Genomic DNA, 27,990 nt, shown 5'->3' with positions numbered 1-27,990 from the left:
GAGCAACTCATGTGGTCGCTAAGGAGGCGTGTGCACTGGAAGGATGGTGGTGCGCAGCGGGGAGGGGCCAGGGAAATCCAAAGCCATCACATCTATCACCTGAGGTGGGACAGGGTAATAATTAACACAATGAGGCGTGGAAGTAGATGTCCAGTGCTCGTTAAATCCTGTTAAATATGTCCTTCATTGTAGAAGTATGGGTCGGCTGATTCTAAAGTTCTTAAGTATGCAAACTGCAAGCAGGCCACGCCAAGTCATCTCTCAACAGAGCCAGCTTCTTCCTGCTTCTGAGCAAGAGTGCCCCACAGCCTTGCAGTCAGCTCTAAACTTTGGTGGTGACAGAGCCCCTCACAGTCGCAAAGTGGATGCAGGCTTCTCAGTCCTCGTGCTGATCGATTCTGAGAGGAACTGTTATTTGGAAGATCTGAGCTAGAAAGAGATGGAAATCAGAACCAAATGCCCATCTGCAACACAAATCAAAACTCATCTTGCAGACAGTCAAAAACAATGCTGAGTGAGTGTGGGCACTGTTGCATTTGACAGGACTGAAGAATGAGCTCTTAAATTCCCTGAGCTCTTGATTCCACACTCTTCAGAGGCCTGTGGAGTTCTTCTCAAGGAAACAGGTATCCAGTCAAGCTCTTCCCCATCACCCTGAGGCAGGCAGTGAAGGACAAGCCAGGATAGAGGAGGTATTTTCCCCGTTTAACCTTGACTCAGGATACTTCCTTCTCTGACACCTCTAGTCAATGCTATTCAAAACCTGTGCTCCCGGTGGACCTTATTCAGATCTTGGCTATGCACTGAATGCCTGAAGATTCAACACTCTCTACTACCTAACATGCTCATATGGTTAATCCAGATAAGGCAGAATTAGCATGATAGCCAACGTGAGAACTTTAAAAAACAGATGGAAGTTAGGAGTTAAAATGGGTGGGTTTTGTAGGCAGACCATTGACCCTCAGGTCTTCTGTGTTGCCACTGAAGGTGAGAAAGAACTGGACACACTCAAGTGTACTGAAACTTGTGTTTTATGTTGGACCAGAAGAGGATATGGAGTTGTAGCATCTCCATTCCAAGGAGTAATGAACCAGAGAGATGCCCACAATACACGTGATCTGTATGGATGGAAAATGTGACCTCCCAAGGTGCTTTCCAGCCTTATGATCCTCAAGCGGTACAGGTCTCCTCTGGAATTTCTCTAGTCTTGTTATGGATGACAACACAGCTAGGTGTTTCATGTCACATATTTATGCCATGTACATTATATAAATGTATATTAACATATATTAGCATATATGTGTATTCTTTTTTGACTCTTTCTGCTACTCCCAACTAGGAGAGAAAAAATTGGTTTTGTGTGCTTTGGCAGGAAGGAGATCAAAAACTATACTCAATTCTCACAACCAATCCAGGAGCTCCATGCGGAAACTCTCTGGGTCTCTCCCCTTCAGGGTGTTAAATAATTCTCTTTTGCTTCCAGTGTAGTCCCATGATTTTATTCTTAGGAAACTTGGGAAAGTATACAGCTTTTGAACTACTTGTCCATCCACTCAGTCATCTGCCCGCTTAGGAGCTTTCATGGTCAAGTCAAAATTACAATGTGTTCACTGGGCTTCAGGGCGGGACACACATCCTCAGATGATTGTTGCTGGACACAGAAAATTAGGGATTACAGCTCAGATGAATACCAGGGAGCTCCCCAATGGCAGTTCCATTTTCATTCCTTCATTAAAATCATGAAATCCATTGTAATTCATGGTTAGCAATAAACACAATCATTGTGTTACATCGTAAAACACACCTTCTGATCTACAGAAAATGAGAATGATAATATAAAATAACAATAATAATGTCATAACTTAAGATCATTCATGTAGTCCAGCTACAGAATTTATACAAAATGGAATAATTTAATGCAAACAATACTGTCCTCTGTATAAGTTACACATTTTCCTTCATCCTACCTAGATGCTATAAATTACAGACACTACATTTTAAATCAATGTCTCAACATAAAGTGTAAACAAATGGAGGGATCAGACAAGCGAAAGGAACTGCTCTCAACTCCCTCCTGCCTTTCCTTTTTGGCTGATGCGGTCAGTGGAACCCGGAGGAGGGGCAACATGTTCACCTGCACGGGAAATGCTTTAATACCTGAATGTGCAAGTCTCCCCTAACTTCCAGCAAGATGTGCCGTCAGAGCTTCAAGTCTACAGAGGTCGTTTGACAGTGACCTGTCTTGCAGACAGAGACAGCAACGAGGTCCACGTGGGTTTGTACAGAGAATTCTAGTTAAAATTTTCCTTTAAGCCAAGGTGCTGTGGAGTTACCTTGGGATGCTTTTCTGAGTCCGTGACCCTGGAGACAGGAAGGACCTCCTCGTGCTTGGGACAATGTAAAGTCTTTCCAATCCCTGCTTGGCATCAGTTGTTCTTTCCACAAATTTCCAAATCCAGTTATCCAAGAACGGTTTTGATTCAGAGTGAAGTAAAATGTATTTTGCAAGTAGTAGTTAACAAAAACGCTATTGTGCTGGGAAAGGGTTTGCTTGCTTTTCTAAGCTGCCTAGCTTGCCTTTATTCTGACAGTGTAGTCAGTCACTAAAGCTTCAGGACAGAATGCGTTATTGAACAAAAACAAAGGAGGGTTTGGGCTTGGACACAGACGGACATCCTAGCTGCCTTCAAAGGCTGTTCTGCTGCTTGAGTCAAAATGACTCCAGCAGACAGCACTGAGCCCTCCTGAGGATATATTTTTACAAATTCTACAGATGCTTTTCTAACACTGTTGCAAATGTTCTTTTTCCCTATCCTTTTCTCCTCAGAACCCCCCAACCCTTTTTCCTAAAGGAAGTGGCTAACAGGTGGAAAGGACATAAGCTACAAGAAAGCGGCACGTGAATCTAAAAGATCAACACACTGGTCAAGATAACACATTGGTCAAGGTAGTGACAGTGACAGCATTAACAAGGGGAGTATTCGCCAGGGACTATCTGCAAGCCTCACTACCAAATGCTGCTTATAAACTTGAAAATGAAATCAGCTTCCGCATACAGTTTGTTTCCGCCCACAGGAAGCACACGCCCTCAAAGACCGCGGGTGCCAGCATCTGTTCACCCAACTTCTCTAGATCGTGTCCATCCTCCACCTGGACAAGCTGTTTGGACTGAACGTGATCTGTTCACAAGTCACCTGCCTTTCTTTTGTCCTTCACAAGCTAAAATGTTCAGTATGTCTTGCTCTGGCTCTTCTGCCACCACTTATGGCCAAGGAACTGGTCCCCTGTTGAAGCAGCAATAGTACCTCCCAGCCCACAAATTCCAAATGATGTTGTTCCTAAATTCCACTTCTTTCCATTGTTTTTCTTTTTTTTTTTTCAAGAAATTATTGTGTCTCTCTATATATCATATATAGTTCACTCTTTACAGTATAAAGTGTTAAAATGTCAAAAATAAATATCAATGTTACAGTAGCTAGAATATTCAATAAAATAGATCCCTGCCATTCTTGATTGAAATGTTCAGTGAGACTTAATTTCACTTGGGTATTTTTCTCCAGAGATTTGCGAAGTCTCATGTTCCTGTTATTGCAGCTCGTTTCTAGGGGTAGTGAAGACGGGGCAGCTCCCTTCCCAGGCAAAAAGCGGGGAGAGGGTGGGCGGAGTCTGGGGGTGGGGCGGGTGTGAACCGCCGCGCGCGGGGGCTTCAGGACCGGCTGCTTCTTCGTTACCAGGTGGCGGAGCTGTAGGGTTTGTTGGTCCTCACCGTGGCGTCGGAGCACTCCCCGTCTGAAGAGTCACAGTCCGATTCTTCAAACTGCATCGGGTTCTGCAGAGCCAAGACAAAACAGGGTCACTCAGTGGGCACGGACCGCGCGCCTCGCGGGAGGGGGCGGCGGGAAAACGCGACCCGGGGCGGTGCTTGTGAGAGGCGCGGGGCGCCGACGCCCCTTTTCTCGGGTTTGCAGTGCTGGGCCCCGCTGCGAGGGCTCTGTGTCTGGTAACTCACTTCATCCTCGCAGGAACCCTGGGAGACCGGCGCTGTCACCGCCACCGTGCTACAGAGAAGGAGCCTGCCCTACGGAGCGCCCAGGGACGGCCACACGCTGGGGCAGGGTCGGATTCCGCCTACAGGCACTGCGCTATCCCGCCTGTCCTGAGCGTGCCGCCCTCACGTGCCTCGCAAGGGAGTGGGGCCGCGAGCCGGTGAGGTTGCAATCAGCCCCGGAAGTGGCGGCCTTTGGGCGAGGCTGCCCTCCCTCCGCCCATTTTCTGCCGCCGGAGCGCGCGAGGGGAGGGCGCCGCGAGGACACGGCCCGGGGAGCGCCCACCTCGTAGCCCCGGTCGTCGGCGCACAGCTTGCCCAGGGACATCTGCGTCTTCACGCGGCGCACGGCGCACTCCTTGTCCGAGAGGCCGTCCGAGTGTGAGGAGATGTCGATGGGGATCTCGGGCGTCTGCGACAGCAGGTCGTCCAGCTGCTCGGCCAGGCGGCCCTCAAGCCTGCCGGCCGGCTCCTCGGCGCTGTTTGAGTGGTCACTGGTGTTTCCCTCCTCTCCGTCAGACACGGAGAAGTTCTCGGAGCTGAAGGTGGAGTACGACTGGCAGCTGCTGATGCAGCGGTGGGGCCTGGAGGCGCGAGGGGCAGAGGCACTTAATCACGGGCCGCCGCCTTCCTGTCTGAAACCCCCACCCTCACCCAGACCCCGAACCCCCACCCCCACCCAGACCCGGGCACAGGAGAACCTAGTTTTCAAGCAGTGCGGAGGGGCTGTGGGCCCACCGCTCCCCGCACTGACGTCCAGGGTGTCTGTGTCTGTTCCAAGACAGCGCTTGCCACAGGTGAAATTTAATGAAGCCGTCAGAGTGCGGTCCTCATCAAACAGGTGGCTTTATAAGATTTCTGGGCCGGTTAAGCCGCCACCTGCCGCACCCATGTTTTGTGTCTGAGCGAAGGCTCACCGCCCAGCTGCTCCACTTCAGATCCAGCTCCCTGCAGATGCACCTGGGAAAGCAGCAGGGGATGGCCCAGGTCCTGGGGGCCCTGCCACCCAGCTGGGAGACCCCGGTGGAATTCCTGGCTTCATCTTGGCTCACCCTAGTGGTTTGGCCATTTGGGAAGTGAACCAGTGGATGGAAGACATTCTCTCTCTTTCTGAAACTCTGACTTTCAAAATAAGTAAGTAAATCTTAAGGGAAAAAGAGGAAGAAGAGTTCTGTCTCTCCGTCTTTCACTTGCATGCATGGAGGGAAGGCCATGTGAGGACACGGAGGGAAGGTGGCCATCAGCAAACAGGGAAGAGCCAACCGAATCTGCTGGCGTCTTGATCTGGGGCTTCCCAATCTCCAGAACCACAAGAAGTCTGTTGTTTGGGCCACCCAGTCCGTGGTAAAGCCTGCAGTGACTAACACAAAAGGGAAACCTAAATTTCCCTTTTTATTTCGCTATGCGTTTGTGTAACTAAACATCACAACCCAAAGCTGATGCCTATCACTGGTCTTTGAAAAAACCCAGCTTGTCTAATCACACTGTGTCCATGTATGCAGTGCCGAGATGTTTGTGTGAAATTAGGTTTCTTATTCAGACTGTCATAGATTCTCACGGTGAGAGATTTTGAGATTCTCTGATCTAATTTCCCAAATGAGAAAACTGGAGCCAGAGAAGGGAAGTGGCTTGTTCGAAGCCTCCCTGTCAGAGAAGGCATGGGCCGGGCCTACTCATGTCCTGATCAGGGTCCTTCTCTGGCCCCCAGACCGCCCCAGCTACACTTCCTAGTGCCCAGTGTGCACGGAGTGTGGCCACCCTGGAAGGCTAAGTGCCTTTTTAACTGCTGAAATGAGCTGGGAAGCACTTTCACTGCAGCTAGCTCTGCCGAGCCAGTTGCTGGCGCCTTCCAGTTTACACTGGGCTGTAGTCAAAGCTCCTAAGAAGAGAATTTCCAAAAGATTCTCATTTTTCCCCCATTGTTTACAGGTAGCTTAGTAAATATGAATGCTGTTAGCTTACACTAATTTAAAACCAAATAATAAAAAGAAGACTGTTTCTTCTGCCATTGCCCTTTCTGTATTTCTTAGTACGAGCAGTTCTGCTGGCCAGGCCAGGTGGTGGGGAAGAGTGGGAAAGAGGCTGGCGAGAGCCCAGATAGAGGAAGCCCTGTGGGAAAGAAAAGTTGAAAGTGGGCCTTGCACAGGTTCTCAAGGCTGGTAATCCAGAAGGGAGAGGAGGAGAATATTATGACTTAAAAAGCAAAATCATGAAGTAAAAACGTAAATGGAATTTACATCAGCCACCCAAAACTACCAAAAGTGTATGAGTCCCTTGAGTGTTTCGGGAATTCCTGTTTGAGGGCAGGTGCACAGACCCTCCTGGGAGATTCTTACAGCCTTAGCCTTGCACTGTAAAGACAGAATGTCTATTAGCAGAAAAGGCCTCCTGGGAGGGAAACTACCTTTCCCACTTCTAAGAAGGGGCATCTTTCATTCTAGAAGTAAAAGGAGGTGCTCTTCCTTTAAGAATGCCAGCAAATTTGTTACTGTTAGCTAAGCCAGAAGGTATCTCCTTTTAAAATTTTTATGTACTTGTTTCTGAGAAGCAGAGAGATAGGGAGAGAGACAGAGGGAAAGAGAGAGAGAGAAAGAGAGAGAGAGACGCACTTTCATCCATTGTTTCCTTCCCCGAGTACCTGCAATGGCTGGGCCCAGCCAAGAGCCAGGAACTTAATTCTGGTCTCCATGTGGTGGCAGGGACCCAACTACTTGAGCCATCACCTGCTGCCTCCTTCCCAGAGTGTTCATTCGCAGGAAGCCATGATGAGGAGCACAGCCAGGACTAGAGCCCAGGTGCTCCAACATGAGACATGAGCATCCCAAGCAGTATCCTAACTATGAGGCCAGACACGTAACCCTGGAGGCTATTTCTGAGGCTGGGTTAAAGGAGGACTCAACACTCAAATAATGTAATCATACTTAGGTTTGCATAAAATCCAAGGCATGGGGAATGCTGTGAATTGAACTGTGTCTGCCCCTCCACCCCTGCATTTCCTATGTTGAGGCCCTAAGCCCCAGTGTCACTGTATGTGGAGACAGGTCTTTAGGAGGTAGTTAAGGTTAAAATGAAGTTATCAGGCTGGGACCCTAATCTGGTAAGGCTGGGACCTTACCAAAAAGAGAATCCCCTGACTGCCAACCATGTGAGGGCCCAGTGAGAAGGTGGCTGTGTACAAGCCAGGCAGAGCCCTCACCAGGAACTGCATTATCTGCAACCTTGATCTTGGACTTACTAGTCTTCAGAACTGTGAGAGAGTAACTTCTGTTTTCAGCCACCCATTTCTTTCTTCTTCTTTTTTTTTAATAGCAGCCTGAATAGGCTCACACAGGGAAGTGCAGTAAACAGATAAAATTACTGATGAACATCATGGCTATTGTTTACAAATGGCCCTCTGCATTTTCAATTGAATCTGCTCATGCTCCTCATCTTGAAGTTCCTATGAAGTGCATTTTGATGAACAGGCTCTGCTGTGCATAACCAACTGCCAAAATGTGGCAGTGGAGAAACGTGGACTCAGGGGCCTGGCAGTGACATGTGATCGAACAGGTGTAGCCAACCCAATTCCATCATTTCACTGAAAGCCATCGTGTGTTTGTTGGTTTTACCTCTGTCTTCGTGGAAATTCAACTTCACTGTCTACTTCCCCTTCTTCTTCTGAGGAGTCATCCCCACTCTGAGGAGAACAAGGAGAAAAGAATTTATTTCAACATCACTCCCTCTCATCCCTATCCCCCAGTACCTGTTAAAGATTTAATTAGCATCAAAAGGCACTTGGCAGTAGCTTGATGTGTGTCACCTTTAGTCATACATATCCTTATTTACTCATTTAGCAACTTTTCCTGGTTGTTCATTATGGCAGGCCCTGGGAGACATACAGAACTCTGTGAGACTTTATCTGAGCCCTCAGGGAGACAAATATTCCATGACAGGGTGAGATGGAGAGGGAAGCTGGAGAGGAGGTCTTGGGGGAAGTCTCATTGCTACCGGTGGTCCCAGCTCTGTCTTAGAGATTCCACCAAGAAGTGACCTTTCAGTTCTTCAAAGCCCAGCAACTCCCCTGTTACATACTTTTTCACTAATGTTATAGTGATACTAAGATATATATTCTTTGAGGGTCAGACCATGTCTTGTATTTGTATTGTATTCCTCATGCCACCATGAATACAATACTGCACACAAAAGAGATACTTATCCGCACAAATACATATATATATATATATATGTATATATATAAAGAGTAATTATTTGCCATTTTTAAAAAAGGGGTGCCTACTGCAGTTTTACTGAGTCAGCATGTTCGCAGGGATAAGGGAGCTCCGGCTGAGACATATGAGGTCTCACGATAGGTCCTTGGTTGGTCTGGAAGGCTGAGTAAGTGTGCCAACCAAGAAGATGACATCTTTTACAAAGATCTCATCTCACAACAAGGGCATGGGAAGAGCAGCTTCATGTAACAGCACTGTTCTAACCACAGCACCACAATGCTTGGCTCTCTTGTGCAGTGGCTATCTGGGTCCAAGTAACTCTACTGAGGGTGGGGATAATTTACATATCTAAAAATCAGTTCTAAAACATCATGACTCTTTCTCATTTGTATTCTGATATGTTTTTTTGAACAGGAAAGATACAAGATGGAGTTATCCTGTCTGCTGACATGAGTGCCATCCTAGAATACCCAGGGGAGTATATCTTGATAAAGGGAAGCTGAGCTGCAATGGGGAAGAGCAGTCCTAATGAGGCTGAGGCTGCGGCCTGTAGACCCACAGATGGCACCAAAGTGGCATCAAAGTGGCATCAGGATGGTTCCAAAATCCACGTTCCTTGGGACAGTCTGGGGATGGGTAACTGATAAAGGGTGTGGGGTTTCTTTCTGGTGTGATGAAAATGCTTTAAAATTGGTTGTGATGGCTGCACAACACTGGGGATAAAAGCATTGAATTATATACTTTAAAAGGAAGGACTTGATGGTATGCCCATTATATCCTAATAATGTCGTAACCAAAAACCACACGTTACTGGCCATGGTGGTAGGGGACGTAGAGAATCAATCAACCCAAATCAGCTGCAATCACTTGAAACACAATGTAACCTCTGGGGATGCTCAGGCACTAGCAGCAGCAGCTATAGAGGAAGAAATACAATTCTAAGGCAACGACCTTCAGCTTCACTAATTTTTTACCAAATTTTTACCACTAATTTTTACCAAATGCCTAGTTTACCAAAAAGATGGCATTGATAATCTAGATCCTTTCACTCTTTCAACTTAGTTGCAGATGAATAACACTGATGAGATGAATCAAGGCTTAGAATCCAGTGGGGGCCGGCGCTGCGGCTCACTAGGCTAATCCTCCGCCTAGCGGCGCCGGCACACCGGGTTCTAGTCCCGGTCGGGGCGCCGGATTCTGTCCCGGTTGCCCCTCTTCCAGGCCAGCCCTCTGCTGTGGCCAGGGAGTGCAGTGGAGGATGGCCCAGGTGCTTGGGCCCTGCACCCCATGGGAGACCAGGAAAAGCACCTGGCTCCTGGCTCCTGCCATCGGATCAGCGCGGTGCGCCGGCCGCAGCGCGCCAGCCGCGGCGGCCATTGGAGGGTGAACCAACGGCAAAGGAAGACCTTTCTCTCTGTCTCTCTCTCTCACTGTCCACTCTGCCTGTCAAAAAAAAAAAAAAAAAAAAAAAAGAATCCAGTGGGTGTTTACCATGTTCTAAGCAGTTTTCACCCATAATCTTATTTTCTGACTCACTAGCGAATGAACACACATTTTTAGAAGGTTGTTGCGGGTCAGGCCTGTTCTAAATGCTTTATATGTATTTGCTCATTTAATCTTCATAACAACATGAGGCAGAGTCCATTTACAGGCCCATTTTAAGGACAAGGAAATCAAGATTCATAAGGGTACTACTTGTAAATCTTTTAAAAATTAAAAAAAAATTTTTTTTAATTTGGATTAAGCTGCCATCTGCAGTACCAGCATCCCATATCACTGGTCCAAATCCTGGCTGTTGCACTTCCGAACCAGCTCCTACTAATGCTCCTGGGAAAGCAGTGGAATATGGTGCAAGTGCTTGGACCCCTGCCAACATGTGGGAGACCTGGAAGAAGCTCCTGGTTTCAGATCGGCCCAGCTCTGCATCGGATGGCAGACCTCTCTGTCTCTACATGTACTAGGTGGAAGAACCTGACTTTGCACTAAGATCTGCCTGATTCCCACAATGGTGGACTGGCTCCCAGCTATGAGGTGCCAGGCAGCCAGTGCATGAGGTCATGATGCTTATTAATAAAGGCATCTTTATTAATTTTTATTTTTTATTCATCTTTTTTATATTTTCATTTTTATTCATCTTTATTAAACTTGCTGGGTCATGATGCTTATTAATAAAGGCCATGTTTCCCAAAGTATAACATGCAGAAAGTAAATTCTGTGAGGGGACTTACTAGATGTTATTTTAAAAAGCTGCACAAATAGGTGAGGGAAATGTTGGATTAAACAAGCTGACCACAGGGTTTCTCAAAGCCCGTGATTTGTTTATGTGCACTAGGAACCTCCAAGAGGGCACAGAGAATACTGGTTCTCAAACTTGTTTTATAACGGGAGCCTTCCTTCCTGCAACACTCCTCAGGACCAGGGTTCTAGGGTAACGATTGCCAAACTGTGTTGATCACACATCCCCCAAGTACGGCTATCTGGCTATAAAGTAATACACATTTCAATCATTCCCCTGGTTCTGCAGTTCCCACAGGGTATTCCCTGGTCCCTCCCTTAAGCAGTGTGGAAAGCAAGTATTTAAAAGACTTCTATTTATGTTATTATCTCATCCATTTATAAAACATGTCCTTTGTATGTCCCTTTTATAACGTGCATAAAATGACAGGCTCTGGTATTCTCTGAAGGCATGACACAGATTACCCTTGTCGTGATACCTTACCTTCTGCAGGGGCCTTGTTTTTCGAGGTAGCACTGGGGGGGTCATGTGATGAGGGGTGCCAAGTGATGAGGCAGACCCACAGCCATCAAATTCATTTTCTTCCCTTTTCTCAGGACCCTGGGCATTTTCCGAGAGGGGATTGTGTGCTGGTGACTTGGAAAGGTTGGGGCTCCTCCCCACGGGCTCAGCGGTGGGTGTGTCTAAGGACCCACACTGTTCAGGCCTGCATTGGAGGTAAGGGTCATATGGGCCAGCCTGACAGCAGCCCCAGGGGCCAGGCTGGCCCTGGCCCGGCTCAGAGCTTCTCCAGCAGTCTGCTGCCATGGCTGTGGAGATGAGGTCGGGGCTGGAGCCCGGCATCTGTCTTTGAGCATGGTTGCTGAGGGGGCTCCGCAGGGCGGCTGCTGGGCCAAAATACCTCAGGTTGTTGGCGCAGGTTGCAATGTCCTGTCCGTGCATATTGAGTCTGGGGTGGGGGCTCTGAGACAAGGCAGGAGGGGGTTGCTGGTATTGCTGCTGCAGAGGAGTATGGTGACGGACAGAAGGGTGTTGGGACTCATCTTGCGGCAGGGAGGAGGTGGGATGGGGGGAATTCTCCTGGGCTGGCTGGGTTTTCAAGATGGCTGCAAAGTCACTGTGGCTGCCTCGGCTGTTCCCGCGGCGGTGCCGTGGTTTGCTCCGATATCGGCTCTTGCTACTTGAGGTGGACATTTTGGGACTTCCAGACAAGGGGGATGCAGTAGGAGCTACTTCAGCACTGGGGATACCTTCAGATCTCAACAGATCTGGCCTGGAGAAAGAATAGGTTTGGTATTACACACATTCAAGTTTGAAGAAATGTATTCCAAGCCTTAAAATACATACACCCCTTGAATGCACAGTCACAATTACAGGGATTTACCCCGTGAAGATAACAGATGTGCACAAAGATATACGTTTGATGATGTTATATTATGCTATTGCTTAAAATAGTGAGATGGGGGAAACAACCTAAATATCCACTATTGGGAGATTTCCTTTATATCTTTTGTTTTTTATTCTGTGCTTCCCTCCCTCCCTACAGGGTAGAATTAAAAATCTTTCTCTATCTTTTTTATCTTTCTTTTTCTTTATTTTTAAAAGATCTTATTATTTATTCAAAAGAGTGACAGAGAGAAAAGGAGACATACACACACACACACACACAGAGAGCGAGCGAGAGAGATCTTCCATCTGCTGGTTTACTCCCCAAATGCCTGCAACAGCTAGGGCTAGGCCAAAGCCAGGAGCCATGAACTCCATCTGGGTATCCCACATGAGTGGCAGAGGCCCAAGCACTTGGGTCGTCTTCTGCTGCCCTCCCAAGCACATTAGCAGGGAGCTGGATTCCAGGACAAGAAGCTGGTACTCGAACTGGCACCCCAATAAGGGATACCAGTGTCATAGACCATGGGCCAACTTATTGTGCTACAGCACTGGCCCCTCTATAGCTAGCTAGCTTCCTTCCTTCCTTTTTTTTTTTTTTTTTAAAAGATTTATTTGTTTATTTATATGAAAGAGTTACACAGAGAGAGAAGGAGAGGCAGAGAGAGAGAGAGAGAAAGAGAGAGAGAGAGAGAGAGAGAGAGAGAGAGAGAGAGGTCTTCCATCTGTTGGTTCACTCCCCAGTTGGCCTCAATGGCAGGAGCTATGCCAATCTGAAGCCAGGAGCCAGGAGCTTCTTTCAGGTCTCCCATGCGGGTGCAGGGACCCAAGGACTTGGGCCATCTTCTACTGCTTTCCCAGGCCATAGCAGAGAGCTAGATAGGAAGAGGAGCAGCTGGGACTCAAACCGGCGCCTTCATGGGATGTTGGCACTGCAGGCGGCGGCTTTACCTGCTGTGCCACAGTGCCAGCTCCTCTTTTTTTTTAAGATGTATTTATTTATTTAAAAGGCAGAGTTACAGCGGGGGTGGGGGGGAGACGGAGAGACAGCGAGCGAGAGAGAGAGAGATATCTTCCATTTTCTGGTTCATTCCCCAAATGGCCACAGTGGCAGGGGATGGGTCAGGCTAACTAACACCAGGAGTCAGGAGTTTCTCCTGGTCACCCATGTAGATAGCAGGGGCCCAAAGGTCCAGGCCATCTCCTGTTGTTTTCCCAGGTGCATTAGCATGGAGCTGGATCAGGAGTGGAGCAGCTGGGACACAAACTGGCACCATATAGGATGCTGGCACTGCAGGTGGTGGTTTAACCCTCTGCCACAGTGTTAACAGCTGTGCCACAGTGCTGGACCCCTCTTTTTTTTTTTTTTTTTTTAAGATTTATTTATTTGAAAGAATTACAGAGAGAGAGAGATCTTCTATCCACTGGTTCACTCCCCAAATGGCTGCAATGGCCAGGGGTGGGCTAGGACAAAGCCAGGAGCCAAGAGTTTCATCCAGGTTTTCTACATAGGTGGTAATGGCCCTAGCACTTGAGCCATCCTCTGCTGTTTTCCCAGGCCATTAGCATGGAGCTGGATAGGAAGTAGAGAAGCTGGGACAAAAATCAACGACTATATGAAATGTAGGATCACAGGTGTTGGCTTGATCTGCTATACCACAACACCAGCCCCTGCACAGGCTTCTTGATCTCTTCCCCACAGTCCTAGCTGTCAATTTGGTGCCAGTATGTCAAGGTGGGGTATGGGTATTTGACCACCTTAAGCAATGTCAGATGATGAATCTGGGAAGATCTCCAAGGAATCACAGAGTAAAGAGGTCTAGAACCAGAGAAGGAAACTTCAAGTTAATCACCCAAGAGGCTAAGTTCAGGGGTTTGGGCCTAGACATGGCCTCCCCGAGGGTCTCGTTATTGTGTGTGAAGGACCGGATCAAGGAACCCTGCTCCATAAGTCTTGAAAGAAGGGAAAGGAAGGGAAGGGTCTTGGAAGGGAGGATAAAGTAGAGAGCCCAGGAGGATGCACCGGGGTGGTAAGAGAAGGCTAATGAGGAGTGACGCTGGCAATCTAGTTTGGTCGTAAAGGGAGGAGGTCCTCTTATAGCTCCATTTCCTATTGCCCACTGGGCTAGCCACGAAGATCATGTACAGGAAGAAGCCAGAAGCCTGAAGCTCAACTTGCCCACACTGGCTCCAAAGACTAGAGGCAAACAGTACGAGGTTTCTGAGCTGATGAAGTGACTCATGGCAGAGTGCCATGGAAGTACTGCCACTTCCTTCCTGCCAGGGAGTCACCTCACCTTTCTTTGGGACCAGACAGATAAAAATAAACTGGAGATTTTAGAGCTGGAGATCCAAACTTTTGTTTTTTAACAACAGAATCCTTCTCCCAAATGGATTATTATGAAAAAAACAAAAACCAAAAACCAGTAAATAGAACAGAATAGAAGAACTTGTTAAGGTCAGAGGGATGGTGTGTGGGGAGAGCGCCTCCCTACAGGGCTCCCTCTCCTTAACCTCCTAATCCCACGGCAGACGGCAGCCTCCACGACATCTCCGTGTAAGCCCTCAGGGATCCCAGGCCTTGCTTGGGGACCACAGATACAGCCCCACCTCCACTGTATGTCACAGGGAACCCAAAGCCAGTGTGGCTATGGCTTCACGGCTCCTCAGCGGTAGAATCCAGACAGGAAGGCTCTCCTAACTTCCAGCCCGGTCTAGTCAGTAGTCAGAGCACAAACCTGGATGTTTGTTGTGAATAAAGAGTTGTTAAGATGATTTTGATTCTGTCAGTCTGGGGTGTGGCCTTATAGCCTATGATTCTAGCAAACTCTAAGGTGAGGGAAATACTATTTAAGTAGCTGTTGCTATAGTGTTTAGGGAATAATGACAAGAAAATCAGTCTGTACATGTCCAGTCCAAATGCAATATTTTTCTCCTAAGATTTTCTATCTGCATTTGGTAGACTCTGTTGATATAGAACCCATGGATATGGAAGGAGGGCCGACTGTAGTACTCTTCTACTTTTGAAGGTTTATTTATTTGAATGGCAGAGATAGAGAGAGAGAGAGAGAGAGAGACCGACCTTCTACCCACTGACTTAATTTCCAAATTGCCACAACTTGCAGGGCTGAGTGAGGCCAAAGCCAGGAGGCAAAGACTCAATCTAGGGGTTGACATTGTGGCATAGTGGGTAAAGCCGCCAGCTGCAGCACCAGCATCCCATATCTGCACCTTTTTAAGTCCTGGCTGCCCCACCTCTGATCCAGCTTCCTGCTAACAGCATGGGAAAAGCAGTGGAAGATGGCCCACGTGCTTGGGCTCCTGCCACCCACATGGGAGACCCAGATGAAGCTCCTGGCTCTGGCCTGGCTCAGGGGAGTAAACCAACAGATAGAAGACCTCTCTCTCTCTCTCTCTCTCTCTTTCTGTAACTCCAACTTTCAAATAAATAAATAGATCTTAAAAACATGGGGCTGGCATAGTGGGTTAAAGCTGCTGCCTGCAGTGCTGGCTTCCCATATGGGCGCCTGTTTGAGTTCCGGCTGCTCCACTTCTGATCCAGCTCTCTGCTATGGCCTGGGAAAGCAATAGAAGATGGTTCAAGTTCATGGTCTCCTGCACTCGTGTGGGAGACCCAGAAGAAGCTCCTGGCTCCTGGCTTTGGATAGGCGCGGCTCTGGCCATTGTAGCCAACTGGGGAGTAAACCAGAGGATGGAAGACCTCTCTCTCTCTTTCTCTCTGCTTCTCTTTCTCTCTCTGTGTAACTCTGACTTTCAAGTAAATAAATAAATCTTAAAACAAAACAAAGAAAAACAAAAACAAAAAAAACAAAAAATAAGAATTCAATCCAGGGGGGCAGAGCTGTGGTGCAGTTGGTTAATCCTCTGCCTGTGGTGCCAGCATCCCATATGGTCGCTGGTTCGAGTCCTGGCTGCTCCTCTTCCAGTCCAGCTCTCTGCTGTGGCCCAGGAAAGCAGTAGAAGATGGCTCAAGTGCTTGGGCCCCTGCACCCGCATGGGAGACATGGAGGAAGCTCCTCGCTCCTGGCTTCGGATCGGCGCAGTTCCGGCCATTGTGGCCATTTTGGGAGTGAACCAACGGAAGGAAGATCTTTCTCTCTGTCTCTCCCTCTCACTGTCTGTAACTCTGTCTCAAATAAATAAATAAAATCTTAAAAAAAATTCAATCCAGGTCTCCCACAGGGATGGCAGGGACTCAAGTACTTGAGACATCATCTGTGGCCTCTCAGGGTGTATGTTAGAAAGAAGCTGGATCGGAAATGAAGGTGGGACTCAATCCCAGCCACTCCGTTATGGGAAATGGGCATCCCAAGTGGTGGCTTAAACAGCTGTGCCACAATGCCTACAGAATCTTGGTTTTACTGGTAGGTAGACTGCAGGGAGGAGCCAGTGGGTGACTCTGTCCCTCATTAGTACAACAAAATAAAAGACATATTTGGGAGTCCTCTAAGAGTTGTACCAGGTGCAATCCAAAAATACCATCTCAGGACCTGACCATAACATGGCCAGGGGCAGTAAGTAAAGGCAAAATTGGAATTAATCTAACCTCAGTGGAAGTTTATATTTATATTAGTCATGCTATGGTAGAATGGTTATCACTCTGACAGCCTTACTGTAAATGTATTTTCTTTTTTTGAAAAATATTTATCTATTTATTTGAAAGCCAGAGTTACAGAGAGATAAAGAGGGAGAGAAAGATCTTCCATCTTCTGGTTCACTCCCCAGATAGCCACAACATCCAGGGCTGGGCTAGATGGAAGCCAGGAAACTAGAATCCAGTCTCCCTGATGTGTGCAGGGGCCCAAGGACTTGGGCCATCTTCCACTACTTTCCCAGGCGCCTTGGCAGAGAGCTGGATGGGAAGTGGAGGAGCCAGAACATGAACTGGTACCCATATGGGATGCTGGCACTGCAGATGGTGGCTTAGGTGTAAACCCTAAATGTGTTTTCTCATGACCTTTATTCTTACTGTATTTATCTTGAGTCTCACTGTTGATCCTGCACTCCAGGTTGAAGGATATTCCTTTCCTTTACATTAACTCAGCTAGGATAGCGCTGATTCTGTTATTTGGAGGAATAAGGCTATACAGAGTTTAGTAATAAATGAATGGAAGATTTTTCTAAGATTAAAATAAAAGTAAATACATCATCAAATGGGGAAAGAGCAATCCTTTTTTTCTTTTTCTTTCTTTCTTTTTTTTTTTTTTTTTTAAACAGGCAGAGTGGATAGCGAGAGAGAGAGACAGAGAGAAAGGTCTTCCTTTGCCATTGGTTCACCCTCCAATGGCCACCGTGGCCGGCGTGCTGCGGCCGGTGCACCGCGCTGATCCGATGGCAGGAGCCAGGTACTTATCCTGGTCTCCCATGGGGTGCAGGGCCCAAGCACTTGGGCCATCCTCCACTGCCTTCCCGGGCCACAGCAGAGAGCTGGCCTGGAAGAGGGGCAACCAGGACAGAATCCGGCACCCTGACCGGGACTAGAACCCGGTGTGCCGGCGCCGCTAGGTGGAGGATTAGCCTATTCAGCCATGGCGCCAGCCAAGAGAAATCTTTTTAAAACTATTTGAAAACCCATTTTTTGGAGCACCTATGATTTGATAGATGATTTAACATATCATTTTGTTTAAACGTCACAGAAATCCCAGGAAGGAGTCCAATGAGGGGATTCAAATGTTGGATACAGGTAATTATTAAAGTTCATGCTTTTGTTTTGGGTGTTATTAAGTTATTACATTATTAAAAAGAACTAACTAGATATATAAATAAATGTTGGCCATGCATGAAATGTTGTGTCAAAAATCAAGGATTATGATCAATTAATTTGTGACCTAAGAATAATAAAAAATTAAAAAAAAAATCTCATGGGGTTGGTGCTGTGTCACAGTGCGTTAAAGCCCAGTCTGCAATACCGGCATCCCATATAGGCGCAGTTTCGAGCAGCAGAGGATGGCCAAGTCCTTGGGCTGCTGCACCCATGTTGGAGACCTGGAAGAAGCTCCTGGCTCCTGGCTCCTGGCTCTGGATCGGCTCAGCTCCAGCTGTTACAGCCATTTGGGGGTAAACCAGAGGAAGGAAGACCTCTCTCTTCCTCTCTCTCTCTATGTCTCTCTGTAACTTTGTCTTTCAAATAAATAAATTTAATAAATATTTTAAAGAAATCTCATAATCTCATGTGCTATAATTATACCACTTCAAATATGAAGACACTGGCATTGAAAGAGCCTAAATACGGGCTGGCTCTGAGGCATAGTGGGTGAGGCTGCCACCTGCAGTGCTGGCATCCCACGTGCATGCTAGTTCAAGTCCCGGCTACTCCACTTCCAATCCAGCTCTCTGCTATGGCCTGGGAAGGCAGTGGAGGATGGCCCAAGTGCTTGGGCCCCTGCACCAGTGCGGGAGACCTGAAAGAAGCTCCTGGCTCCTTGCTTTAGATCAGCACAGCTCTGGCTGTTACAGCCATTTGGGGAGTGAAACAGCAGATGGAAGACCTCTTGGCCGGTGCCGTGGCTCAATAGGCTAATCCTCTGCCTTGTGGCGCCGGCACACCGGGTTCTAGTCCCGGTCGGGGCGCCGGATTCTGTCCCGGTTGCCCCTCTTCCAGGCCAGCTCTCTGCTGTGGCCAGGGAGTGCAGTGGAGGATGGCCCAAGTGCTTGGGTCCTGCACCCCATGGGAGACCAGGAGAAGCACCTGGCTCCTGCCATCAGATGAACACGGTGTGCCGGCTGCAGCACGCTGGCCGCAGCGGCCATTGGAGGGTGAACCAACGGCAAAAGGAAGACCTTTCTCTCTGTCTCTCTCTCTCACTGTCCACTCTGCCTGTCAAAAACAAACAAACAAACAACATGGCCCAAGTCACAGAGCCTGGAAGGCAGGGCCAGGATTTAGATTCAGCTCTATCTATTCCTAGAGCTCATGGAATGCTCTTACCTTCCTACTGTTTTATTTCTGTTGTGTCAGTGTGCTAATGATGAGCTACAGAAGGGGCCAGCCGCACCCGCCAACACATGAGAATGTAGCATCAGACAACGTTTTCCCATATATCTGAGGATCAGGTGGGCATGGTGTCTCACCGTTTGGTCTGCATGCCAGGCTTGTGAGGCACACCTTTCCTCTTCATGAGCTTCTCCATGGCATTGGGGTGGATTATTGGGCGGACAGGGTGTCGTTTGTAGGTCCCAGGGTACTTCTTTTCCACTGCTTGCTCGCGCCTGCAGAATGAGAGAGAAAAGCCACAGCTCAGACACTGGAGACAGAAAGGATGGGCAGGATGCTGTCACAGGCTAATTCTACCCACAGGTTCTGGCCACACTTCAAATGCAGGTGACTTGAAAAACAAGGCTGTTATTCAGGTTAAAAAACCAAACCAAACCAAGCCAAGAAAGCACTAAACTCAAATGAACCTGACTTCATCCCGCACTTCTGTTCAGAGAGGCAGGCCCAGACTCTCTTCCCCTGCACAGTCCCGCCTATTTGCAGGAGCCGCAGTTTGGGTCAGGACTCCTGGTCTGCCTGTCACCATCAGGATTACATGAAACCACTTTCAGCAGCCACTTTACTTCCCTGGGGGGTGATGAGCTCCCACCCCTCCACGCCGCGCTCCTCCTGATGAGGGGCCGTGCTGCAGGGTGAAGTGCAAATGCCTGCCCAGCGCGTGTTCCCCTGTGACCAGCTCTGTGGCAAGACCATCTGTACCGTCACGGGGGCAGGGACCTCTGCACAGCACATCTTTAGGGATTTCTGGGCGAATGAAAATAGTAGCTGCCGATTCTGAGTAGCAGCCACATGGAAGAGCTGTCTGTTTCTCTGACTGGCAGACTCAACGTGGCAAGCACAGGCACCTGTCTGCATACGTACTTAATGAGCTCCTTCTCCCGCATCTCCAGCTGCAGCATGATGGCACTCAGCTCCATGTATAAATTATTGGCCCGCTCCAGCTTCCTCTCATAGTGCTCACGGATATCCAGAGCATGCCTATCAGAGAAGACACAGGATCAGCAAAGCCCACCTATCTGGGGGAGAACAAGGGTGAGCTGCAATGAAATGAGAACCAGGATGGTTTGTCTGAAAAGCGTTTGCCTAAGAGCCCTCCGTTTGTAAGGCTCCTTTGTTTGATGCAGTGACTCAGACAAGATGGAGCAGGAGATGGGAAATCCAAGCTCTTCACTCTGCTTATCTTTTAGGGCCCAATTCAGCCACTCAGAATAGCTACGAGGGTCACAGATAAAATCTGAATGTGACTTGTGCATAATTTGTAGCCCTTATCTGTGTGGTACTGGCACTATCTTAGTAAGAATGCAGTATCGTGTACTCATGTGTCAATGGAAATATGCAGTTAAGACCAATATCATCACTCATTTATGTATATCCCTGGCACAGATCATGTCAGACATGGTGGTTGCTATGGTCTGAATGTTTGTGTTCCCCCAGTTACACCCTAGGTGGTGATATCAAGAGGTGGGACTTTTGGGAGATGCTCTGGTCACAATGGCTCTGATTGGATTATTGGGTGCCTGAAGGAGGCTGGAGGGAGTCCTTTCGCCTGTTTGTGTGAGGACAGAGGGTGCCATCCATGAGGACTGGGCCCTCATCAGACACCACATCTATTGGTGCCTCCACCTTGGACTTTCCAGCCTCCAGAAATGTGAGAAATAAATTTCTGTTGTTTCTTTTTTTTTTTCTTTTTTTAATTTGAGAGGTAGAGTTACAGATAGTGAGAAGGAGAGACAGAGAAAGGTCTTCCGTCCGCTGGTTCACTCCCCAAATAGCTGCAACGGCCGGAACTATGCCGATCTGAAGCCAGGAGCCTGGAGCTTCCTCTGGGTCTCCCACACAGGTACAGGGGCCCAAGAACTTGGGCCATCTTCCACTGCTTTCCCAGGCCACAGCAGAGAGCTGGATGGGAAGAGGAGCAGCTGGGACTAGAACCAGTGCCCATATGGGATGCCGGCACTGCAGGAGGAGGATTAACCTACTGCGCCACAGCACCGGCCCCATCTGTTGTTTCTAACCACCCAGTTTATAGTATTTGTTATAGAAGGGTACTTTAAAAAGTACACATATTATGAAAAACCTATGCATGAGTTTGAAATTTTTTGCACTCCAAAACGAATTTATCTTTTAATTCCATTTTCCATGAGCTTTTTGAAATACCCTCACAGCAGCCCAATCAGATTAAGACAGTGGTTGTCTATAAGCCGTGTTGTGCCCCTTCCTGAATTCCAAGCACCTCAAAGCCAGGGACTAAATCTTACGCACATCTGGCCTCTGTGGCATCTGGGCCAGTGGCTGACAGAACAAACAGCATTGCTCCAGGAACTATGGTCGCAGATTTAGTAAAGGGGGAGAGCAGGATTGTGGGAGAGGGTTAGAAAGAGATATGAAGGAGGGCTAACTTTCAGGGCACCGTGAAAGAGCACAACAAAAGCTGAGGTGAAGGGCATGCAGGGAGTGCAATGCTGATTCACAGAGAGGCTCCTGGTCCCCTCTGAAGACCCTGCGTGGGCGGGGTGGGGTGGGGATGAGAGGCAGAGCAGGATGGACCAGCTGACCTGAGCTCTTCTCTGCGCCTTCGAATGAGTTCTTCATCCAATCGGTGTATGCACGTTCCTTCACTTTTGATCTTTTCAAAGTGCTTTTTCACTTCTTCTCTCCACTCAGCCTGGGTAGGGACAAGTTAAGTTTTATGAATATTCTAGGAGTTTCAAACCCTGATATCACCATAAGATCATGTATGAAAACTTTTCCCCAAAAAAGCTTCTATATGCGTTTCCTACCTATATGGGCCTTATTCAGAATCTATGTTCAAGAAATATGTTAACTGACAGTAAAATATCTCATGCTACTCATCTGTATGTCCTATGACATTTTCTGTATTTCTACTCCAATATATGATGCTGTCTTTCCTAGTTCTCCTGTAGCACTGGCTACCAGCAACATGACGGCTGGTATAGGGGCCTTCATTTCTGGAACAAAAGAGCTCAAGATGGTAGCCAAGACAGCCTAGTCAGAAAGGACAGCTCTTGGGACTGCCATTGTGGTACAGCAGATTGAGCCACCACTTGTGACACCCAGCAACCCACCGCAGAGTGCCCGTTCAAGTCCTGGTTGCTCCAATTCTGATGCAGCTTCCTGCTAATACTCCTGTGAAAGCAGCAGAAGATGGCCCAAGTGCTTGGGCCCTTGCCACCCACGTGGGAGACTTGGACATTGAACCATTGGATGAAGACTTCTCTCTCTCTCTCTCTCTCTCTTCTCTCTTCTCTCTCTCTGTAACTGTGACTTTCAAGTACAATAAATAAATATTTAAAAAAAATTTTAAAAATGTATTCATTAAATAAAAATTAAAAAAAAAAAAAAAAGGCAGGCGCCGTGGTTCAATAGGCTAATAATAGGCTAATCCTCCGCCTTGCGGCACCGGCACACCAGGTTCTAGTCCCTGTCGGGGCGCCGGATTCTGTCCTGGTTGCCCTTCTTCCAGGCCAGCCCTCTGCTATGGCCCGGGAGTGCAGTGGAGGATGGTCCGAGTGCTTGGGCCCTACACCCCATGGGAGACCAGGAGAAGCACCTGGCTCCTGCCTTCGGATCAACGCGATGTGCCGGCCTCAGCGCACCGGCCGCAGCGGCCATTGGAGGGTGAACCAATGGCAAAAGGAAGACCTTTCTCTCTGTCTCTCTCTCACTGTCTACTCTGCCTGTCCAAAAAAAAAAAAAAAAAAAAGAACCCAGGCACTCTGATATGTAGGCATTTTTATAAAAGAATTATAGTTGTTTTTAAAGTGATCATTCTGCTTATATATATATGAAGTCTAATATATATCATATATATATTTGATCTATATATATCATATGTATATAGGATTTGTTGCTTAAAAGTTGAGAGAGAAACCTCTCTCAATTTTTAAGCAACAAATCCATCCAATGTCATCAGAAAGCCAAGGTCAAGAATGCATGAGTACTACCCCATTGTTTGGTATCAGGTCTTTGCATCTAAGCAATAAGTGAAAGTTTGCTGGAGCCCCAGGTAATGCTGTTGTCTCAATCACTAGATCAAAGTCATAGGGTGGGGAGAACATTTGAGCTTTAGAGGCCTCAGAACGGTAGGAGCTGTTAGACCAAATAAGGATAAGGGAGAGGCTCAGAGTTGGGTCTAAAGCATCCTCTTTGGGCAACAGTATGTCACTGGATCCAGAACAGAACTTGAAGAAAGAAAGGACTAAGAAAAGAGTATCTCCCTCTGGTGGTGACGAATCAGTTGTCATAGGCCAGATTTTTTTTTTTTTTTTTTAAATTCTAGGGGAAATAAACCTGAGATCTAGTTTATGATTGTGGGAAACTTGAAGAGAATCTTTGGAAGACTGAAACCTACAAAAAGTAGGTATTTCAAAAAAGAAGTGGCCTCCTGTGAAGAGGAAACAAGATGTGTGGGAAAATACCAGTTTATACTAATTAATAATGTGTCTTCCCCAAAGGAATCATATTCCTGGTAGATGTTAATTTGGAGTTTCATCACGTACACTTAGATTCTTTATGTAACAGGAGTTCCAATTTGAGCTTAATCTGCGATTCAGACATATCTAAAGAAATGGAGGGTGGGAGGCCTGAGGCTAATTTGCAGGGACAGAAGCACCTGTGAGAGAGGCCCCACCCTGAGGGAAGAATTCCTGCAGGAACTTGACCTTTAACACCACCACCGACATGGGAGTGGAGGGGCATCTACCACTGTTTCACTAAAATATCTGTAAAATACACTGGGCCCGCAGCCAGCATTGCCAGTCACCTTTCACACAGTGTAACTCAACTTCAGAACTCCAGAATGTCATTACAGCAGGCAACAGTAGCTCTCAGCAGCTATGGAGGTGACTTAAGGATATGGAGACAATGGATTTTTCATAGAAAACAGTGATGGCTAGCCAACAGATACCCAGCAGATGCGAGGTGAGAGGCTGCTGTATCTGGCTCAGATCAGTGAAAAGCAGGACAGTCATAAAAAAAAAAAAAAAAAAAAAACCTAAATGAAAGATCTCTGTGAGTGAGATCCCAGCGGAAAGAACAGGCCATCAAAGAAACAGGTACCTTTCTCTGAAGGGAGGAGAGAACTTCCACTTTGACTATGGCCTTGTCTAAATAAGATTAGAGTCGGTGAACTCAAGAGGCTTCCGTAGCCTTGGCAGCTCATGACAAGAGCCTCGGGTGATTACTGACGACAAAAATAAGAGTGTCAATTGTTAAATCAACAACAGGAGTCACTGTGCACTTACTCCCCATGTGGGATCTCTGTCCTTAATGTGTTGTATTATGTGAATTAATGGTATAACTAGTACTCAAATAGTTCCTTATACTGTGTTTCTGTGTGGGTGCAAACTGTTGAAATCTTTACTTAGTATATACTAAATTGATCTTCTGTATATAAAGATAATTGAAAATGAATCTTGATATGAATGGGATGGAAGAGGGAGTGGGAGATGGGATGGTTGCAGGTAGGAGGGAGGTTATGGGGGGGGAAAAGCCGTTATAATCCAAATGTTGTACATTGGAAATTTATATTTATTAAATAAAAGTTAAAAAAGAATTGATATTAAATAAAATTTGCTTAAAGACAAAATATATAAGGCAATTTAAGATCCCCACTGCTCATTGGGGACTCCTCAAAAGTACATGTGGTGGAAAGGTGGGCAGAGGGAACTACTTAACAAGGTACTTAAGTTCTGTGCAAGCAAGTAAGGAAAAAATCAAGTGAACCTGGGGTTAATACCATTAATGATATATTCTTTATGTTCCAGGTGAAGTCTGAGAAACTCCGTCACATTTAGAAGGATTTTGTCTTTTGTCATCTTCAAGTTATCCAATCAGTAGATAGATGTTCTTAGGCTCAAACCTTGCTTCTATTACAGGAATGTTAAAATAAAATTGAATCAGGGGCTGGTGCTATGGCTTAGTAGTTGAAGCCTCTGCCTGTGGTGCCAGCATCCCATATGGGCTCATGTCCTGGTTCTTGTCCCAGCTTCTACTCTTCCAATCCAGCTCTCTGTTTATGCCCTGGGAAAGCAGTGGAAGATGGCCTAAGTGCTTGGTCCCTGCACCCACATGGGAGACATGGAGGTAGCTCCTGGCTCCTTGCTTCAGATTGGCCCAGCTCCGCTCATTGCAGCTATTTGGAGAGTGAACTAGAGTATGAAAGACATCTTTCTTTCTCTCTCTGCCTATGCCTCTCAAATAAATAAATAAAGATAATTTTAAAAAGATTTATTTATTTGAGAGGCACAGAGGGAGAGACAGAGAGAGATGTCGTCCATCCAGTGATTCACTCCCCAAATGGCCGTAATGGCTGGAGCTGGGCCCATCCAAAGCCAGGAGCCAGAAGCGTCTTCCTGGTCTCCCACATGGGTGCAAGGGCTGAAAGACTTGGGTCATCTTCTGCTGCTTTCGCAGGCACATTGGCAGGAAGCTGGATTGGAAGTAGAGTAGCTGGGACTTGAACTGGTGCCCATACAGGATGCTGGCACTGCAGATGGTGGCTTTACCCACTATGCTACAGTGCCAGCCCCAGAAGTAAATCTTTGAAAAATAAAATTGAATCAATAGATGAATGGACAAACAAAATATGGTATGTATGATTAAATATTATTTAGCCAAAATAGTACTGAAGCTCTGACACATGTCACAGTATAGATGAAAACATGCTAAGTGGAACCAGTTAGAGACAAAGTACAAATATCGTGTAATTCCACTGAAATGAATTATCTAGAATAGACAAATTCAGAGACAGAAATAGAGATACTAGGAGGAAGGAGAAATGGGAAGTTATTTTTAAAGGGGTGATTAAAATTTTCAGAAATAGTGGTGATAGTGTCACAATATTGTGAATGTAATTTAATGTTATTGAATTGTACTCTTAGAAATGGCTAAAATGGCAAATTTTATACTATATATGTTTTACAATTTTAAAAAATTTTTATTTGAAAGGCAGAAAGAAAGACAGAGAGAGAGATCTTTCATCTGCTAGTTCATTCCCCAAATGCCTACAACTGTGCTAGGCTGAAGCTGGAAGCCAGGAACTCAGTACAGGTATCTCACATTGGTGGCCAGGGGGAAGTATCTGAGTCATCACCAGCTGCCTCCCAGGGGATGCATCAGCAGGAAGCTAGAATCTGAAGTGGAGCAGGGACTTGAACTCAGGTACTCTGGTATGGGGTGTGGGCACCCTAAGTGGCATCTTAACCACTACACCAAATGCCTATTTCCCCATTACCACAAGTTTTAAAAAGTAAACAAAACAAAACAAAAAGTTGAGCCACTTCAAGCCTAGCTTAAGGAATAGCAAACCAGGAAGCTGGGGGCATAGCGGGAAATCATAGCCTCTGAATCAGAAAAGCCTTAGAGAGCATCAAATTCTTAATTAGTACATGAGTTGTCTCTGCTGTCTCCCTAGGATGAGTGCCCAGCTTCTGCCTACACATCTACTCTCTCATGAGGACACTGCTCATAAGCTTAGTGCAACTCTCAAGCCCTGAACTTCCGGGTGGTTATGGTGGCACTCCAGGAGAAGCTGGATGGTGCAAAGGCAGTGGGTGGTGGAGGAGCTTGGAAGCAGATCACATAACCCACTCAGCAGGTGGGATCAGGGACAGGGCTACAATGTTTTCCACAGACGCATATCAAGTGTTAACTGAATAGCAGGAGCAGTAACTGCCTAAGTGGAGAAAGGGTGATTGTCTAGGAATGCAGCATATCCTACTGCACGGAAAGTGGCAGAAACTCATATTGCACTGAAATTGGTTGCTTTGACATCTGTGCTATAAATCCTGTTTCTTTGCACATGGGCTGTTTAAGGGGAACAGATGAAGTATTTTCTCTCTGGAAGGAGTCAGCTGGACCTTAGGCAGGACTCTTGGCTGACAGCTCCGGTGGAAGGTGGAGACCAGGGGCCAGGAACTACTCGTTGATAACAGACACTGAGAGGATCTTGTTAGCAGGCAGGATGAGGCAAGGCGTCAGGGACAAGACTGCTAGAGAAAGAGCAAAACCATGTGGGAGGCCGGCGCCGCGGCTCACTAGGCTAATCCTCTGCCTTGCGGTGCTGGCACACCGGGTTCTAGTCCCGGTTGGGGTGCCGGATTCTGTCCCGGTTGCCCCTCTTCCAGGCCAGCTCTCTGCTGTGGCCAGGGAGTGCAGTGGAGGATGGCCCAAGTGCTTGGGCCCTGCACCCCATGGGAGACCAGGATAAGTACCTGGCTCCTGCCATCGGATTAGCGCACCGCGCTGGCCGCAGCGGCCATTGGAGGGTGAACCAACAGCAAAGGAAGACCTTTCTCTCTGTCTCTCTCTCTCACTGTCCACTCTGCCTGTCAAAAAAAAAACCCAAAAAACAAAAAACAAAAAAAAACCCACAACAACCACCATGTGGGTACTAAACAACCAGTGGTTTCCTACTGAAAAGATAGAAAAAAGTCAAAACACAATAAGAGTTCTCTAGCTGCCATCTTCTTTATTTTGGGAGTTCATCAGAAAAAATTACTCAGATGCAAAAACTCAAAGTAGGCTTAATTTTTGTAGCCTTGTGGGAGTGAATAATAACATATTTCAATTGAGCAGTTCTTGATAGTTTACAATGTACTTGCACTTTCATCTTATTATGCAGTCCTTGTGGAAACTCCCTAAGGAAGGGGAGATATGATTATCAGCGCTGTTTAGATGAGTAAGATGCAGCTTAGAGAAGTCCAGTGATCACACAGTAGTAAGTGACAGGAAAGAGTTTAGACTCAAGGTCTCTTGTTTTTTTTCAGTACTTCTCTAGCCATTTCATAAATAATGTATTATCATTAGCCAGAGAGTCTCAACTTCAGACCAGAGACAAAGTAGATTGTAAATACTTGAAAATTTTCAGGAATTACCAAGAATAGCAGATTTGGGTTTAAGGAAAAGTGATTTCCCCCTAAATTTTATTTATTTTCATTTCATTTGAAAGGCAGAGACAGAGACAGTCAGACAGAGATTTGCTAGTTTACTCCTCAAATGCTTGTAGCAGCCAGAGTTGGGTCAGGTCAAAGCCAGGAGCCTGGAACTAAATCTAGGTCTCCCATGTGGGTGGCAGTGA

The 27,990-nt window shown here is 46.9% G+C and overlaps 1 protein-coding gene across 3 annotated transcripts in view; it reads right to left on the bottom strand.

The window, feature by feature from the left end:
- Window positions 1–1,483: 1,483 nt before the first annotated feature.
- Window positions 1,484–27,990, bottom strand: part of MAP3K13 (mitogen-activated protein kinase kinase kinase 13) — a 196,498-nt gene continuing 169,991 nt past the window's right edge. For all 3 annotated transcript variants that reach the window (XM_008266584.4, XM_008266585.4, XM_051818832.2), the window contains 7 exons: window positions 21,446–21,555; window positions 19,752–19,868; window positions 18,968–19,105; window positions 10,973–11,762; window positions 7,654–7,721; window positions 4,332–4,629; window positions 1,484–3,829 (listed from right to left, as the gene is read on the bottom strand). In XM_008266584.4, coding sequence (XP_008264806.2) covers window positions 3,728–3,829; window positions 4,332–4,629; window positions 7,654–7,721; window positions 10,973–11,762; window positions 18,968–19,105; window positions 19,752–19,868; window positions 21,446–21,555 — 1,623 coding nt within the window. In that variant the 3' untranslated portion in view covers window positions 1,484–3,727. The remainder of the gene's footprint in view (window positions 3,830–4,331; window positions 4,630–7,653; window positions 7,722–10,972; window positions 11,763–18,967; window positions 19,106–19,751; window positions 19,869–21,445; window positions 21,556–27,990) is intronic.

The sequence above is a fragment of the Oryctolagus cuniculus genome, chromosome 4, assembly GCF_964237555.1.
Source record: "Oryctolagus cuniculus chromosome 4, mOryCun1.1, whole genome shotgun sequence".
In the NCBI taxonomy this organism is placed as follows: Eukaryota; Metazoa; Chordata; class Mammalia; order Lagomorpha; family Leporidae; genus Oryctolagus; species Oryctolagus cuniculus.
Note: the sequence above shows the minus strand (reverse complement) of the source record. Positions and strands in the feature narration are given on the sequence as shown.